General features: G+C 45.7%; 1 protein-coding gene across 2 annotated transcripts in view; it reads left to right on the forward strand.

Annotated features, from left to right (window-relative positions):
* FKBP2 (FKBP prolyl isomerase 2) overlaps nt 1–16,429 on the forward strand; it is a 58,211-nt gene that overhangs the window by 8,250 nt on the left and 33,532 nt on the right. For both annotated transcript variants that reach the window (XM_077455788.1, XM_077455789.1), the window contains exon 3: nt 14,680–14,792. In XM_077455788.1, coding sequence (XP_077311914.1) covers nt 14,680–14,792 — 113 coding nt within the window. The remainder of the gene's footprint in view (nt 1–14,679; nt 14,793–16,429) is intronic.

Genomic DNA, 16,429 nt, shown 5'->3' on the forward strand with positions numbered 1-16,429 from the left:
ACAAATGCTAAAGGATCCAACAGATAAATTTGGAATTCCTGTTAAAATCCTTTATTTAGCAGGTACTGTTGCTCAGCCTGCAATTGCAGCTATAGGCATCTGTCAGCCCTTAAAAGACCAGTTCACAGAGGTCCTTTAACGAGCTCCCTGCACAACAGGCCAGTGAATTGGCCGATTTACCAAAAGCATTATGTTTTGCCATAGATGCTATGAAGGATTCTATTCACCAGGCGTCTCTCCTTGCACTTGTGCTAGTACACATGCGTAGGACCCTTTGGCCAAAGGGTTGGTCTGCCAAAGCATCCTGAAAAAACTTACTGTCTAGTTTCCCATTTCATGGGGAGTGACTATTTGGCGATGATTTTGGTAAATACATCAAAACAATTTCCAGTGGAAAGAGTACTTAAAAAAAAAAAAAAAAAACTATATATATATATATATATATATATATATATATATATATATATATATATATATATATATATATATATATATATATATATATATATATATATATATAATATATTACAGTCAAAAAAGGTATAACTGTCCTTCGTTCAAACAAACTTTCTCTCCTGTGCCAAGCACATCTGCTTCTAGGCAGTGGCGAAGGCTTCCACCGTCAAATTCCAGAGGAAAATCGCAGGGTCAGGCCCAGGCTCAAAGGAAGACCTGGAGCCACAAGACTACAAAGCTGAATACGAAGACCTCTTCATGAAGAGGCGTCTCCCCTCACCACGGTGGGGGGAAGACTTCTGCATTTCGCAGAAGTCTGGCAAAGAGAAACTCCGGACCAATGGGCTCTCTCCACAGTGACTCTCTAGGATATAGACTAGAGTTTCGGGAGTTTCCACCATCTTTCTGAGATCAAACGTTCCCAAGGATCCAGGGAAAACACAATCCCTGTTTCAAGCATTGAACTGATTTGTTGACTCGTGCCCATTCTGGATCTAAAAAATCGAAATCGCTACCTAAAAATTCGATCAGGTCAGTGGTCTCCATCCTACAAGGCGGAGAACTTCTGGCATCCATGGACATCAGGGACGCATATCTGCATGTCCCTATATTTCCCGCTCACCAAAGGTTTCTGCGATTTGAAGTGGAACAGCTGCACTTTCAGTTTGCGGCCTTACCCTTCGGGCTAGCCACAGCACCATGGGTATTCACAAAAATACTGGCCACACCTCTAGCCAGGATGAGGGCACAGGGCATAACTGTGTTGGCATACCTAGACGATCTATTGTTAATAGACCAGTCAGTGACTCGCTTAAGGCAAATTGTACGCATTACAACCAGTTACCTGGAAAGTCTTGGTTGAATCCTCAACCTAGAGAAGTCTTCCTCAAAACCAGTAAGTAGGCTGGATTACTTAGGCCTGATCATAGATACAGCCCAGAAAAGGGTGTTCTTGCCTCCAGCAAAGATCGGCTTCATACAAGAACCGGTACGGATGGTCAGGTCAAAAACAAATACTTTAATTCGCCTTTGCATGAGGTTATTAGGAAAGATGGTAGCCTTATTTGAAGCAGTCCCCTATGCCCAGTTCCATTCAAGACTGTTGCAAAACAGAATCCTTTCTGCTTGGAATAAGACGATCCAAGCTTTGGACTTGCCAATGCGGCTGTCCCCAACAGGGCCAGATTAAGAACTTCGTGGGCCTGGTGCTGAAGATTTTTGTGGGGCCTTTAATAAACAATAAATAAACAAAAATGCAAACTATTTTTGTTATAACAAATTAAATTAGAGAGAGAGAGGGAGAAAGGGAATGAAAGAGGTGTGAGGGGTAAGGGAGGGAGGATGAGAGAGAAAGGGGGGGATGAGAGAGAGAGAGGATGCATATGAGCATGTGTGGGAATGACATCAAAGCAGCCTGGCCAAGGCAAGTGTCCGAAGGCACAGAACCCAGAAGGAAGACCAGGTGAAGATGGAAGTGCTCGGGCCCCGCCAGATTGATCACAGCACAGCACTGGAGGGCTCAGTCTGACAGGTAAGTGTACCCTAATGTGCTAATATGCTGGGCATAATTGTACATTGTGGCATAACCTACCCCAGGACCTCTAAAAAGTAGTAATGTTAGAAAAGTTTACTACCGCTTTAATATCACAGGCGCCTGTCATGGGGCCCCCTACCTGTGGCCCTTGGGCAGTGCCTAAGTGCATAGTTGTCAACATTTCAAAAATATTTTCAGGGACGCTTTTTTTACAAGTGCTATATCTGGAGTAGCTGACATCCCCCGTGTTCCTCTATACATCACAATAGTAATTACAAAATTAAATAAGTACTAATAATGGGGCAGAACAAATATGAGGACTGTGAGATTTCCTTTAGTTGAACTAACAAAAGTGTGCCCATTCTAGAGCTGGTAACATTGAGGATATTCAGTATAATTTTAAAGAACAGTTTTTGTGGGTAAGAGGCATAGGGGAGGAGTATGAATGGTATAAAAGTGGGAAGTATGTGCAGGTGAGGGAGAGGAATGTGGAGGGTCTAACAGTGGGCAGTATGTACATGAGAGGAGTGCAGAGGGTATGGCAGAAGGCACTGTGTACAGGAGAGGAGTGTGTAGGGTATGACAGTGGGCAGTATGCACAGCAGAGGAGTGTAGGGGGTATGACATTGGGCACTATGTAGAAGAGAAGAGTGTGGAGGGTATGACAGTGAGCAATATCTACAGGAGTGTGGAGGGTATGACAGTGGGCCCTATGTACAGGAGAGAAGTGTGGAGAGTAGGACAGTAAGCAGTAATTACAGGAGAGGAGTGTGGAGGGAGGGTATGACGGTGGGCACTATGTATAGGAGAGGCGTATGGAGGGTATGACAGTGAGTAGTATGTACAGGAGAGGAGTGTGGAGGGTATGACAGTGGGCACTATGTATAGGAGAGAAGTATTGGAGGTATGACAGTGGGCACTATGTATAGGAGAGAATTGTGGAGAGTATGACAGTGGGCACTATGTATAGGAGAGGAGGATGGAGGGTATGACAGTGAGTAGTATGTACAGGAGAGGAGTGTGGAGGGTATGACAGCGGGCACTATGTATAGGAGAGGAGGATGAAGTAATCTGGGAAGGAAAAATGGAAAGGTTTGTGGAAGGATGTTTAGGGGCTGCGTAGTGGTTAAGCTGGCCATACATGGATTGAAATTACACCAATTAAGCAGAGACCAGCCATAGTCGATCTATGTATGGGCTAGCTGGTTTTACACAAGTCAACCTATTAACCGACTTGAGTACAACCAGCCTGTCAAGTTTTCCCCAAAACAATCAGTGCTGCCAGCTATAGTTAGCAACACTAATCATTGTATTCACTGGCAGAACACAATAACACTGCGGGAGTGATCGCCCCATTCACAGGTCAGCAGGTGAGAGGGTGTGTGGGGACAGGCTGGGGAGAGATACTAGTCAGTCCCTGGGTAGGCACTGGTTAGTATCAGAGCCAGATACACACAGGTTACACACGCCACCATCCTTGGAGCGAGAGCAATAATTCTAGCACTAGACCTCCTCTGTAACTCTAAACATGTAACCTGTAAAAAAATGTAAAGCATCGCTTAGTACACAACAAAAAATCGTGCTAACTTTAGCGTTTTTTTTTTAATGAATGAAACGTTTGAAAAATTGCTGCGCAAATATCGTGTAACATTGCAAAGACCACCATTTTATTCCATAGGGTCTCTGCTAAAACAATATATAATGCTTGAGGGTTCTGAGTAATTTTGTAGCATAAAAAAAATGATGATTTTTACATGTAGGAGAGAAGTCTCAGAATGGGCCTGGGTGGCAAGGGGTTAATTATCATAAGTAATATAAAAATAATTATTATAAGCTATGTGAGTTCATCCTCTGAGTCTGCTGCAGAGTGTTCCAGCTTGTATTTATACTGACCGCACTGTATGTAGCTTATGACAGTATCCATAGATGATAGCAGCCCCATATTTTAACCAGTGCTGGAGTGGGTCTTTAGCTACCTACTTCCCAAATATGGGGTCTCTGTGACTGATCCCCGAGCTACAATCCTCGTACAAGTCTATCTTTAAAAAAAAAAAAATTGATTTTTTTTTTTTTTGGGCAAATGGGCCTATCTTGAGAAAGGGGCCTGGAGCTGCAGCTCCAATAGCCCCTATGTTAATCCGGCCCTGGTCCCCAAGAGTGTCTCAAAGCCAGAATTTGCTGAAGGGAAAATCCTTCAGACCAATAATCTGAAAAGTAGTAACGACAGATGCCAGCCTCTCAGGCTGGGGAGCGGTACTAGAGGAGATGACTGTCCAGGGACAGTGGTCAAAACAAAAAAATTGTCCAGTCCGGATTCAATCCGACAATGCCACGGCTGTGGCCTATATCAATCACCAAGGGGGCACCAAAAGTCTCTCAGCTCAGAGAGAGGTGAACCATATCCTAACTTGGTCAGAAAGGAATGTCCCATCCTTATTGTCAGTTTTCATTCCAGGAGTAGAAAATTGGCAGGCAGACTATCTAAGTCGCCAGCAGTTATTCTCAGCGGAATGGTCTATTCACCCCAAAGTGTTTCGGGCTGTTTGCCAAAGATGGGGGACTCCAGACATAGATCTTCTAGTGTCCAGATTCAACATGAAGTTGGTCAACTTTGTGTCCAGAACAAGGGATCCACTTGCATATGGAACAGATGCGCTGGTAACCCCGTGGGATCAGTTTTCACTGATCTACACTTCCCCCCCCCGATTCAGTTGCTGCCTCGAATTTGCAGGATGAAACTGGAAAGAGAGCCAGTAATTCTGGTAGCACCACCATGGCTCAGAAGGTCATGGAACGCAGAGATCGTTAATATGGCAGTGGAGGGTCCTTGGCCTCTCCCACTAAGGCCAGACCTGCTATCTCAGGGGCCGATATTCCATCCTACTTTTACGAACGATTAATTTAATGGCTTGGCTATTGAAACCCACATTCTGAAGAAGCGTGGGCTTTCCAGGTCTGTTATCTCAACTTTAACCACTTTCAGACCGGACCATTTTGCTGGTAAATGACCAGAGGTCTTTTTACACTTTGGCACTGCGCTGCTTTAACTGGTAATTGCGCGGTCATGCAATGTTGTACCCAAACAAAATTTGCGTCCTTTTCTTCCCACAAATAGAGCTTTCTTTTGATGGTATTTGATTGCCTCTGCGATTTTTATTTTTTGCAATATAAACGTAAAAAGACCGCAAATTTTGAAAAAAAAATGATATTTTCTACTTTTTGTTATTAGAAAAATCCAATAAACTCAATTTTAGTCATACATTTAGGCCAAAATGTATTCAGCCACATGTCTTTGGTAAAAAAAAGTCAATAATTGTATATTTATTGGTTTGCGCAAAAGTTGTCACATCTACAAACTAAGGTACGTTTTCTGCAATTTACGCAGCTTTTAGTTTACGACTGCCTATCTCATTTCTTGAGGTGCTAAAATGACAGGGCAGTACAAAACCCCCCCAAATGACCCCATTTTGGAAAGTAGACCCCCTAAGGAAATTGATAAGAGGCATGTTGAGCCCATTGAATATTTTATTTTTTTGCCTCAAGCGATTGAATAATGACAAAAAAAAAATTTTTTTTTTTTTTTTTTACACAAAGTTGTCACTAAATGATATATTGCTCACACATGCTATGGGCGTATGTGAAATGACACCCCAAAATAAATTCTGCTGCTTCTCCTGAGTACGGGAATACCACATATGTGGGACTTTTTGGGAGCCTAGCCGCGTACGGGGCCCCGAAAACCAAGCACCGCCTTCAGGCTTTCTAAGGGCGTAAATTTTTGAGTTCACTTCTCACTACCTATTACAGTTTTGAAGGCCATAAAATGCCAAGATGGCACAAAACCCCCACAAATGACCCCATTTTAGAAAGTAGACACCCCAAGCTATTTGCTGAGAGGCATGTTGAGTCCATGGAATATTTTATATTTTGCCACAAGTTGCGGGAAAATTACAAACTTTTTTTTTTTTTTTTTTTTTCACAAAGTTGTCACTAAATGATATATTGCTCACGCATGCCATGGGCATATGTGAAATGACACCCCAAAATAAATTCTGCTGCTTCTCCTGAGTACGGGGATACCACATATGTGGGACTTTTTGGGAGCCTAGCCGCGTACGGGGCCCCGAAAACCAAGCACCGCCTTCAGGCTTTCTAAGGGCGTTACAGTTTTGAAGGCCATAAAATGCCAAGATGGCACAAACCCCCCCCAAATGACCCCATTTTGGAAAGTAGACACCCCTAAATTTAGGGGTACACTAGTGAGACTAGGTAATAAATGGCGGGTGCCCTGAAACTATAAAAAAATAACTAACCAACCAGCGTCACCTGTAACAGTTATATGGTGATCACTGGTGAAAGGGTTAACTAGGGGGCAATCAGGGGGCTTTATGCGGTAGTATATGGGGGTCCCTGGCGCTATAAAAAGCTGCGGCGAACCTAAATACCTACCTGCCTAACTAGCGTCACCTGTGACACTAATACAGCGATCAGAAAAACGATCGCTTATTAGGCTGGGTTCACACTGGAGCGATGCGGGAACGCCACGAATGCGCGGCGGGTTCCCGCATCGCATTGCCTCCCGGCGGCAGTTCACACTGCCCTATGCGAACTGCTGGGAGTGTCAGTGAAATGTTACTGACACCCCCAGATCAGTTCGCATATCGCAGTGCGATCTGCAAACTCGGATCGCATGGTGTGAACACCCATGCGATCCGATTCTGCTGCGGGCCAAAAAAAGGGTCCCGTGCGAATTTGCGGCGGGTGCGGCGAATGGCTGAACTCGAATCGCACAGAGATCGGATGTGATTTGCACTGCAGTGCGGTGCGAATCACATCCGTTCTCAAACCGCTGCAATGTGAACCCAGCCTTAGTGACACTGGCGACGGGGGGTGATCACGGGGTTAAACCTTTATTGGGGGGGTTAGGGGGGTACCTTAGAACTAAAGGGGGCTAACCCTAACTGCCCTAACAGTTATTAGTCACAAATGACACCCGCCGGGTGATCAGGGGGTTAAACCTTTATTAGGTAATAAATGGCGGGTGCCCTGAAACTATAAAAAAATAACTAACCAACCAGCGTCACCTGTAACAGTTATATGGTGATCACAGGTGAAAGGGTTAACTAGGGGGCAATCAGGGGGCTTTATGCGGTAGTATATGGGGGTCCCTGGCGCTATAAAAAGCTGCGGCGAACCTAAATACCTACCTGCCTAACTAGCGTCACCTGTGACACTAATACGGCGATCAGAAAAATGATCGCTTATTAGGCTGGGTTCACACTGGAGCGATGCGGAAACGCCGCGAATCCGCGGCGGGTTCCCGCATCGCATGCCTCCCGGCGGCAGTTCACACTGCCCTATGCGAACTGCTGGGAGTGTCAGTGAAATGTTACTGACACCCCCAGATCAGTTCGCATATCGCAGTGCGATCTGCAAACTCGGATCGCATGGTGTGAACACCCATGCGATCCGATTCTGCTGCGGGCCAAAAAAAGGGTCCCGTGCGAATTTGCGGCGGGTGCGGCGAATGGCTGAACTCGAATCGCACAGAGATCGGATGTGATTTGCACTGCAGTGCGGTGCGAATCACATTCGTTCTCATAAACCGCTGCAATGTGAACCCAGCCTTAGTGACACTGGCGACGGGGGGTGATCACGGGGTTAAACCTTTATTGGGGGGGTTAGGGGGGTACATTAGAACTAAAGGGGGCTAACTCTAACTGCCCTAACAGTTATTACAGTCACAAATGACACCAATGCAAAAAAATGACATTGGTGTCACTGTGACTGGGGGGCAGGGGTAATTGGGGGGGTAAAGGGGGGGTGTGAGTGTGCCTGGCATGTTCTACTGTGTGTGTAGAGTGTTGGTGCAACTCACCGATCCGCTCTCCTCCGTGTCGGAACGAAAAATACCGACACGGAGGAGAGAATACATCACTTCCTCTCCTGTGTTTACATTACAGGAGAGGAAGTGATGTCACGGGGGATTTCCATTCGTCGAGAGCGATCGCGAGGGGGTGGCCATGAATGAATGGCCGCCCCCTCATCCCGGATCGCTCTCGAAGGAATGCCGACCGCCGCAGGCACCGGGGGGGGCCCGATCGGGCCCCCCACCCGCGGGCAGGCAGGGACTTATATATACGCCCATATGCCTGCCCGTGCCATTCTGCCGACGTATATCGTTGTGCGGCGGTCGGCAAGTGGTTAATCAATGCAAGGAAATCCAGAGCTGTATATTATAGAGTTTGGAAAGGTTTCCTGGTGTGAATCCAAGGGTTGGTACTCTCAGAGATATATTATAGGCAGAATCCTTGCCTTTCTACAATTGGGCGTAGAGCTGAATTGGCCCCAAGTACTATTAAGGGCCAAGTCTCAGCCTGATCAGTTTCTATTGCAAAGACTGCTTTCTACGCGTTCTTTAGTCTGGGGTTTTATGCAAGGGGTGATGCGGATTAATCCGCCAGTTAAATCACCTTTTAACCCCTTGGGACTTTGAATTTAGTTTTGTCAGTGTTACAAAACCGCCATTTGAACCATTGCAGCATGTTCCCTTAGTCCTTCTGACTAGGTAGCTGTTATTTTTGGTTGCTATATCCTCAGCAAGGTGGGTTTCAGAATTGGCTGCTCTTGTAAAGAGCCATATTTGATTATTCATGAGGACAGAGTGGTGTTATGCCCTCGTCCAGGCTTTTTGCCAAAAGTGGTTTCAGGCTTTCATCTGAATGAAGATCTTGTCCTGCCATCGTTTTTTTTTTTTCCCAAAACCATCTTCCAGGGAAGAAAAGTCACTACATTGTCTTGATGTAGTGAGGGCAGTGAAAATCTATTTAAAGAAAACTGCTCCGTTTCGTAAGATTGATGTCTTATTTATTCTGCTAGAAGGTCCTAAAATAAAAGACAGGCAGCGTCGAAATCCACTGTTGCTAAGTGGATTCGGCAAGTTATAATTCAAACTTATTTAGGGGGGTAAGATTCCCCCTATTCAAGTTAAGGCCCACTCTACCAGAGAGCGGTTAGTGCTTCTTGGGTAGTGCGTCACCAGGCCTCCTTTACTCAGATCTGCGTGGAACACCTGTGCATCCCTGTAATGGTACGCTGTTTATGCCCTGTGTGGACAAGGCCTTAGGCCCCTTTCACACAAGCAGACCGATCGGGTTGCCTGTTTGTTTTTTAGACCTACACCAGGCTGGGAAGACTGAATCTGCAATAGGCAAGCAGCTTGGTGTGAAGAAATCAACTGTGGGAGCAATAATTAGAAAATGGAAGACATACAAACCACTGATAATCTCCCTCGATCTGGGGCTCCACTCAAGATCTTGCCCCATGGGGTCAAAATGATCACAAGGACGGTGAGCAAAAATCCCAGAACCACATGGGGGGACCTAGTGAATGACCCGCAGAGCGCTGGGACCAACGTAACAAAGGCTACCATCAGTAACGCACTACGCCGCCAGGGACTCCGATCCTGCAGTGCCAGACGTGTCCCCCCCTGCTCAAGCCAGTACATGTCCGGGGCCCGTCTGAGGTTTGCTAGAGGGCATTTGGATGATCCAGAAGAGGGAGAATGTCAGATGAAACCAAAGTAGAACTGTTTGGTAGAAACACAACTTGTCATGTTTGGAGGCGAGGGAATGCTGAGTTGCAACCAAAGAACACCATACCTACTGTGAAGCTTTGGGGTGGCAACATCATGCTTTGGGCCTTTTTCTGCAAAGGGAACGGGACAACTGATCTGTGCACATGAAAGAATGAATGGGGCCATGTATCGTGAGATTTTGAGTGCAAACCTCCTCCATCAGCAAGGGCATTGAAGATGAAACGTGGCTGGGTCTTTCAGCAGGGCAATGATCCCAAACACCGCCTGGGCAATGAAGGAGTGGCTTCGTAAGAAGCATTTCAAGTTCCTGAAGTGGCCTAGCCAGTCTCCAGATCTCAACCCCATAGAAAACCTTTGGAGTGAATTGAAAGTCCGTTTTGCTCAGTGACGGCCCCAAAACATCACTGCTCTAGAGGAGATTTTGCATGGAGGAATGGGCCAACCTACCAGCAACAGTTTGTGACAACCTTGTGAAGAATTACAGAAAACAATTGACCTCTGTCATTGCCAACAAAGTATTGAGATGAAATTTTTGATATTGACAAAATTACTTATTTTCCACCATAATTTGCAAATTCTTTAAAAAAAAAAAAAAAAAATCAGACCATGTGATTGTCTGGATTTGTTTCCACATTTTGTCTCTCCAAAGTTGAGGTATACCTATGACAATTACAGGCCTTTCATCTTTTTAAGTGGGAGAACTTCTACAATTTGCTGACTAAATACTTTTTTGCCCCACTGCATATTATAGAGTCTGGAGTGCTTATGTTTCCTGGTGTGAATCCAAGGGTTGGCACCTTCAGAGATTTATCATAGGCAGAATTCTTGCCTTTCTACAATTAGGCGTAGAGATGAAGTTGGCCTTGAGTACTATTAAAGGCCAAGTCTCAGCTTTATCGGTCTTATTTCAAAGACCGCTTGCTACACATTCTTTAGTCCAGGGTTTTACCTTTGAACCCTTGGGACTTGAACTTGGTTTTGTCAGTGTTACAAAAACAGCCATTTTGGACCGATGCAGCATATTCCCTTAGTCCTTCTGACAAGGAAGCTGGTGTTCTTGGTTGCTATATTCTCAGCAAGGAGGGTTTTGGAATTTGGCTGCTCTTTCTTGTAAAGAGCCATACTTAATTAATCATGAGGACAGAGTGGTGTTAAGCCATTGTTCAGATTTTTTTTTTCCAAAACCTTGTTCCAGGGAAGAAAAGACACCACATTGTCTTGATGTGGTGAGAGCGGTCAAAGTCTGTTTTAAAGACCACTTCTCAGATTCGGAAGACTGATGTCTTATTTATTCTCCCAGAGGGTCCTAACAAAGGACAGGCAGCATTGAAATCCACTGTCGCTAAGTGGATTCAGCAAGTTATAATTCCGACTTATGATTTAAGGGATAAAATTCCCCCTTTTCAAGTCAAAGCACACTCTACCAGGTTGGTTAGTGCTTCTTGGGCAGTGCACCACCAGGCATCCATGGCTCAGATCTGTAAGGCCGAAACTTGGTCTTCAGTACATACATTCACCAAATTTTATCAGGTGAATGTAAGGAGGCATGAGGATATCGCCTTTGGGCGCAGTGTGTTGCAGGCAGCAGTATAAGTCCTCAAGTCTGGGATTACCCTGCGTGTTGTCTCTCCCTCCCCTCAAATAGCACTGATGGGACGTCCCTTTAAGTTAAAGTGGAGGGCCACCCTGAAAAAAGAAAATACATTAAAAATTAGAAAAAAATCATAAAAATAAAAAAATGAAAAATTTTTTTTTTTTTTTTTTACTTACCAGAAATGCCTGTTGCTAGGCACATCATCCTAATCTGCCTCTTCCTCCTCCGGAGATCTTCTCTCCTCCGTGCGGCGTCTTCTGGGTAACGGGTCGCGCTGTGTTCTGGGAACTGTGTGTCCCAGAACACAGCGCGTCCCATTCACTCGCGCATGCGCAGTAGGAAACGGGCAGTGAAGCCGCAAGGCTCCACTGTCTGTTTCCCTTACCCAAAATGGCGGCGCCGGGACCCGAGACCGAGGGACAGGTCAGCCTCGGGCGGCCGACATCGTGGGCGCCCTGGACAGGTAAGTCTACTTATTAAAAGTCAGCAGCTACAGTGTTTGCAGCTGCTGACTTTTAAATTTATTTTTTTCAGAACTGGCCCTCCTCTTTTAATAATTATAGCGCTGTGTCCCATTAAGAAAATAGGATTTTTATAACCGTTTACCTGTAAAATCCTCTTCTTGGATTACATCATGGGACACAGAGGACCCTCCCCTCTTTTTGGGGTTTAGATATATTGCCTTGCTACAAAAACTGAGGTGCTCCTGGAAAGAGGAGGGGTTATAGAGGGAGGGCACTTCCTGTATTGGGTATATCAGTGTCCATCACCTGAAGGTGCCTATACCCATTAAGTTAACTATGTCTGTTCCATGATCCACTCCAAGAAAACAATTTTTACAGGTAAACTGCAATCTCCCAGCCTGACGGATTATAGGAGATCTGTGCAGGGAGACGCTGCAGGCGGAGGGAGGGGGAAGAAGAGATGCCGCGCAGGGTGGCCATGGGTGCAGGGGTGATCTGACTGACGGGGGGGGACACATCTGGGCCCCCCAAGCCCCATACAGCACCTGAAGCCCTTGGGAGTTGGAGGAGGGATGCCTGCTAATGATGGTCAGAGATGGGGGTAGTTTTTGGATGGAAGGGTGTAGCGGGGGTGGAGAGGCAGGGGGCAGGCAATCGGCGGTATAGGTGGGGTGCGGTCACATTAGGCATTAATAACTGATCAGCGGGTTGTAATCCATTGGTCAGAGTTATAGAATTGTTCAGCTGAGTCTAAACATTTCTGATGTAGGCTTATGGTCATTGACATGACCATAAGCTCATAGGAGAGGGAGAAAGGAGGTCCATACGCTGTACTGACTTGGCCTCCTGCGGGCACTTCTGTAGGTCCGTACAGACTTGGCAGTGAAAGGGGTTAAACCGGGGGTGCTCTAACCTTTTGATGAGTGAGGGCCACTTAAGTGACTTGGTAACCGGTCGGGGGCCACAATGAGTGGAGCAGAAGGGTAACAGTTTATGTCCTCTCCGCATATGCAGAGCGGACACGGATACAGCCCACTTTAATCTATGGGCCCTTGGATCCCATCTGCCCAGATAGAAGGGGATGGATCGGATTGGAGGTAAGTGGGGTGTAAACGGCCACATATCTGTTTACATCTGCGGCTCAATAGAGGTGAACGGAGGGGGTCAGACCGGTACGGTCAATGGGGCGTAAGGCTGTTTTCACATTGATGCACTGTGGTTTACCTACACAGAGGGTGCAGACAAGTGCACCTGTGGCTTTCGTGCAGGTTAGCTGTACTTTGCCATTGACTTCTATTATATCCTGCAGGTGTGCACTTTCTGAAAGAACACTAAACTTGCCGGTAATAACAGAAGGAGGTCACGGGCCACATCAGAGGGCTCTGCGGAACACATGTGGCCCCCGGGCCACGGGTTGGGCACCCCTGAGTTAAACAGTCTAGGCACTTATTTTTGTGTTTTACATAGCTGTTTTATCACAGTTACTTAACTGTGTTTTGGGGCTTATATTGAGATGTGCAATCATACAATAGCAGGCAAAATCAAACTGTATATAAAATGTAATTAATAACCAATAGCAGGAAAAATTGTAATTATATTGAATTAAAAAAAAAAGGGCTTAGTTACTAGTATGATATAGATGCCCTTTGGCAAGGAGTATTGGCCATTTCCAGCGACTTGGCAGTTTATCAATCCAGACGCTTGCACGTGGAAACTCTGTTGAGGGACTACTTTATTGCAGTTTTGGCTTGGTTATAAACAGAAATGGTATCACTGACCAATTGTAAACCTTTGCACCTTTTTTAAAGAAAAGAGCATACAATCCTGTAAGCTTAGTCAGATTTGGGGAGAAAAATGAATAAAGGACATTTCTGCAGTGTTTGGTTATCGGAGTACACAACCACATAGCCCCTCATCAGGCTTAAAACAAAGGCGCACGCCCAGCCCTGTGGGAGTCAATAGAGCCACAAGTCCAGATAAAAATCTAAATTCCCTTTTTATGTAAAGTGACCACCAATGGCCAATGGAGAGGGGAAATGCGTAATGCCAATAGCTGACAGATGACCAATGATCCCAGACCCAACAGTAGGCTACGCTGCCCAGCAGTCTCAGGACAGTAGAAGTGTGTAGATTACTGGCTGCCAGGGTCGGTGAGATGGTGTCAGCCGGAAGTCTCATGTCCCAGAACTGGATGTGATGTCATACACCTGGCGAAAGAGTGCCCAAACGTCGGCTAGTGAGAGCAAACTGGAAGTCTTGAGCACTCCATATCAAACCAAAGAAGATTAGTTGGTCATCATAACATGTTTCGGGGGCTTGCATGTTCTGAGCAAGGGGCAAGCCCCTGAAACATGTTATCATGGTGACGGGCTTCTCCCATTTTGGTTTGTGTGCTCTTTAAGACTTCTTTTGATCTCAGTGGGATCATGTGTCATGCTTCAGCTTTTGCAATGTGTTTCTCTGCTTCACTGGCTTGATGATGTATCCGTCTGGGCGCTCCTGCATGACATACTTTTTAACTTCACGTTAATGTGAATTTAGATTTTATCTATTCCTGGGCTTGTGGCTCTATTGACTGCCATAGGGCTGGGAGCGCTCCTCTTCTCCTCATTGCTTGTTCGATGTTTATTTTTTTTTTATTTTTTTTTCCTTTTAATCAGGCTTGGATACATTCCTATGTATTAGCGAGTCATTGATGAGGTAAAATGATTGAAAAAATTGTTGTGAATGATTGACCTCCCAATTGATGGTGCCTGTATAGTTGGCAGAAGAATGAATCTATCTTTTTAGGGTGGCATTGGGAGCACTGCTGTAAGGGAGGCATTCTTCCAACCGACCACCAATGTAAGGGGCATTTTTCTCAGACCCCCCCCCCCCCCCCCCCCTCCAAAACAATATATTGGCTTTAGCAGGAGTTCCTTGGGACCTGGAAATTATTTCAATGGCTCTACTTAAGTGGGGGGGGGGGGGGGGGGATTTGAGTGAGACTGCTGTAATCCTGATTTTCTTTCTTCTTTTTTTTTTTTTTTCTCAGGGGAAGCTGGAAGATGGCACGGAGTTTGATAGCAGCCTACCCAGAAATCAACCTTTCACTTTCACTCTAGGCGCTGGACAGGTCATCAAGGGATGGGACCAAGGTCTGCTAGGGTATGTTGTCTGGCCATGATCATATGTTTCTGTAATAATTCTATAAGGCTACGTATCTAAGTAGGGGATGCACCAATAAATTTGAGAAAGTGTGGCAGGGCTGGTTGGATAACAAGGACACTTTGAATTAATTTCCTAGGTGGGGGGGGGGGGGGGCGACCCCCCAACCAAATGGCTGGTTTAGGGGGCAGGGTGCTGCTCTAAGTCTTATTGGCCCCTTACTTTTCTCCGGGGGTCAGGAACACCATTACTGATGGGTAGTAAGCTTTCTGAGGGGTACAGCTGGTGTACATGGTATGTGATTTGGTGTTATTGGAGGGCTGCACGGGAGAGGTTTCTGGGGGGGGGGGGGGAGGGATGTGGGGCATATGTTTTGTATTACATGTGTTAAACTGTTAATAAACACAAATTTGCAAAAAATAAATAAAAATGAGTGCCAACATAATAACATTTTAAAAAAAACAATGGGGAAGGCGTCTAAGTGTAGTATTAAAACAGTATCATTTATTGCACAAGATTAAACACTTACAAGATATAAGTGGGAGTAATGCTCGTCATAAGTATGAAATCCTGGCAGTTCTACTGCGTCCCACAGGCTCCTTGCATGATCTGGGTAGCTGGGAAAGGTGTGATGTTGTGCTGAATAGCTGTACATTCAGAAAAACCAGGAGGTAGTCAGCTCCATGCTGTCCAGCTTGAACTGGAAGAGGACATGTCACCAGCAGGGGGCGGAAGGAAGGGATTAGGGCTGTCTCCATGGAATTAGAGGCTACGCACCCAGAGCTCACCGCTCCTTCTACTGGCCTGTTCTCTGGACGAGTGAAGCATTAAATACACCCTTCTGGGCATGACGTCCGCAGCCGTAGAACTACAAACGGTTAGTAGATCATAAATAGCTGGGTTTACAAAGGTTGACAGCTGATATAAAACGGAGCACATATTGAGCTAAAGGCCAAAAGTGGCCAAAAAAACGTAAACTAATGCTTGGCTTCCACTAGTACTATTTATAATCTATTTTTCTAAAATTCCTTCATCCCTTTGCCTTTGGTCTGCTGATGTCATGCCCAGGAGGGTGTGTTTTAATGCTGCTTTCCTTCAGAGAACAGGCCAGTAGAAGGAGCTGTGAGCTCAGAGTGCATAGCCTTTCATTCCACATACAGTCCTAACCCCTTCCTCCTGCCCCCTGCTGGTGACATGGATATGACTACTTCCTGGTTTTCCTGAATGTACAGCTATTCAGCACAACATCACACCAGAACGAGGGATGAGCTCAGGCGTGTTCGCAAACAGCGTGTGAAGAGCCCGCCAGGAAGTCGGCACTGCGGATCGCTAATCACAAGCTGTAAGACATTGTGCCGATGCACGGCTGTAGAGATTGGGAAATGTCTCACTGCCTGTGATTAGTGCTCCGCAGTTCCTAGCGGGCTCTGCACATGCTGTTTTGTGAACACTCCTGAGCTCATCCTCTAAACAGAACCTTTCACAGCTACCCAGATCATACGAGAAGCCTGTGGGATGCAGTAGAACTGCCAGAACTACATACTTCTGACTAGCATTACTCCCACTTATATCTTGAGCAATAAATGATACTGTTTCAATACTACACTTAAAGGGGCCCCCCCCCCTTTTTCCTTTAT

This window comes from Lithobates pipiens, unplaced genomic scaffold, assembly GCF_037356315.1.
Source record: "Lithobates pipiens isolate NorthernLeopardFrog02 unplaced genomic scaffold, aLitPip1_a1.2 Scaffold_10, whole genome shotgun sequence".
Taxonomy (NCBI): domain Eukaryota; kingdom Metazoa; phylum Chordata; class Amphibia; order Anura; family Ranidae; genus Lithobates; species Lithobates pipiens.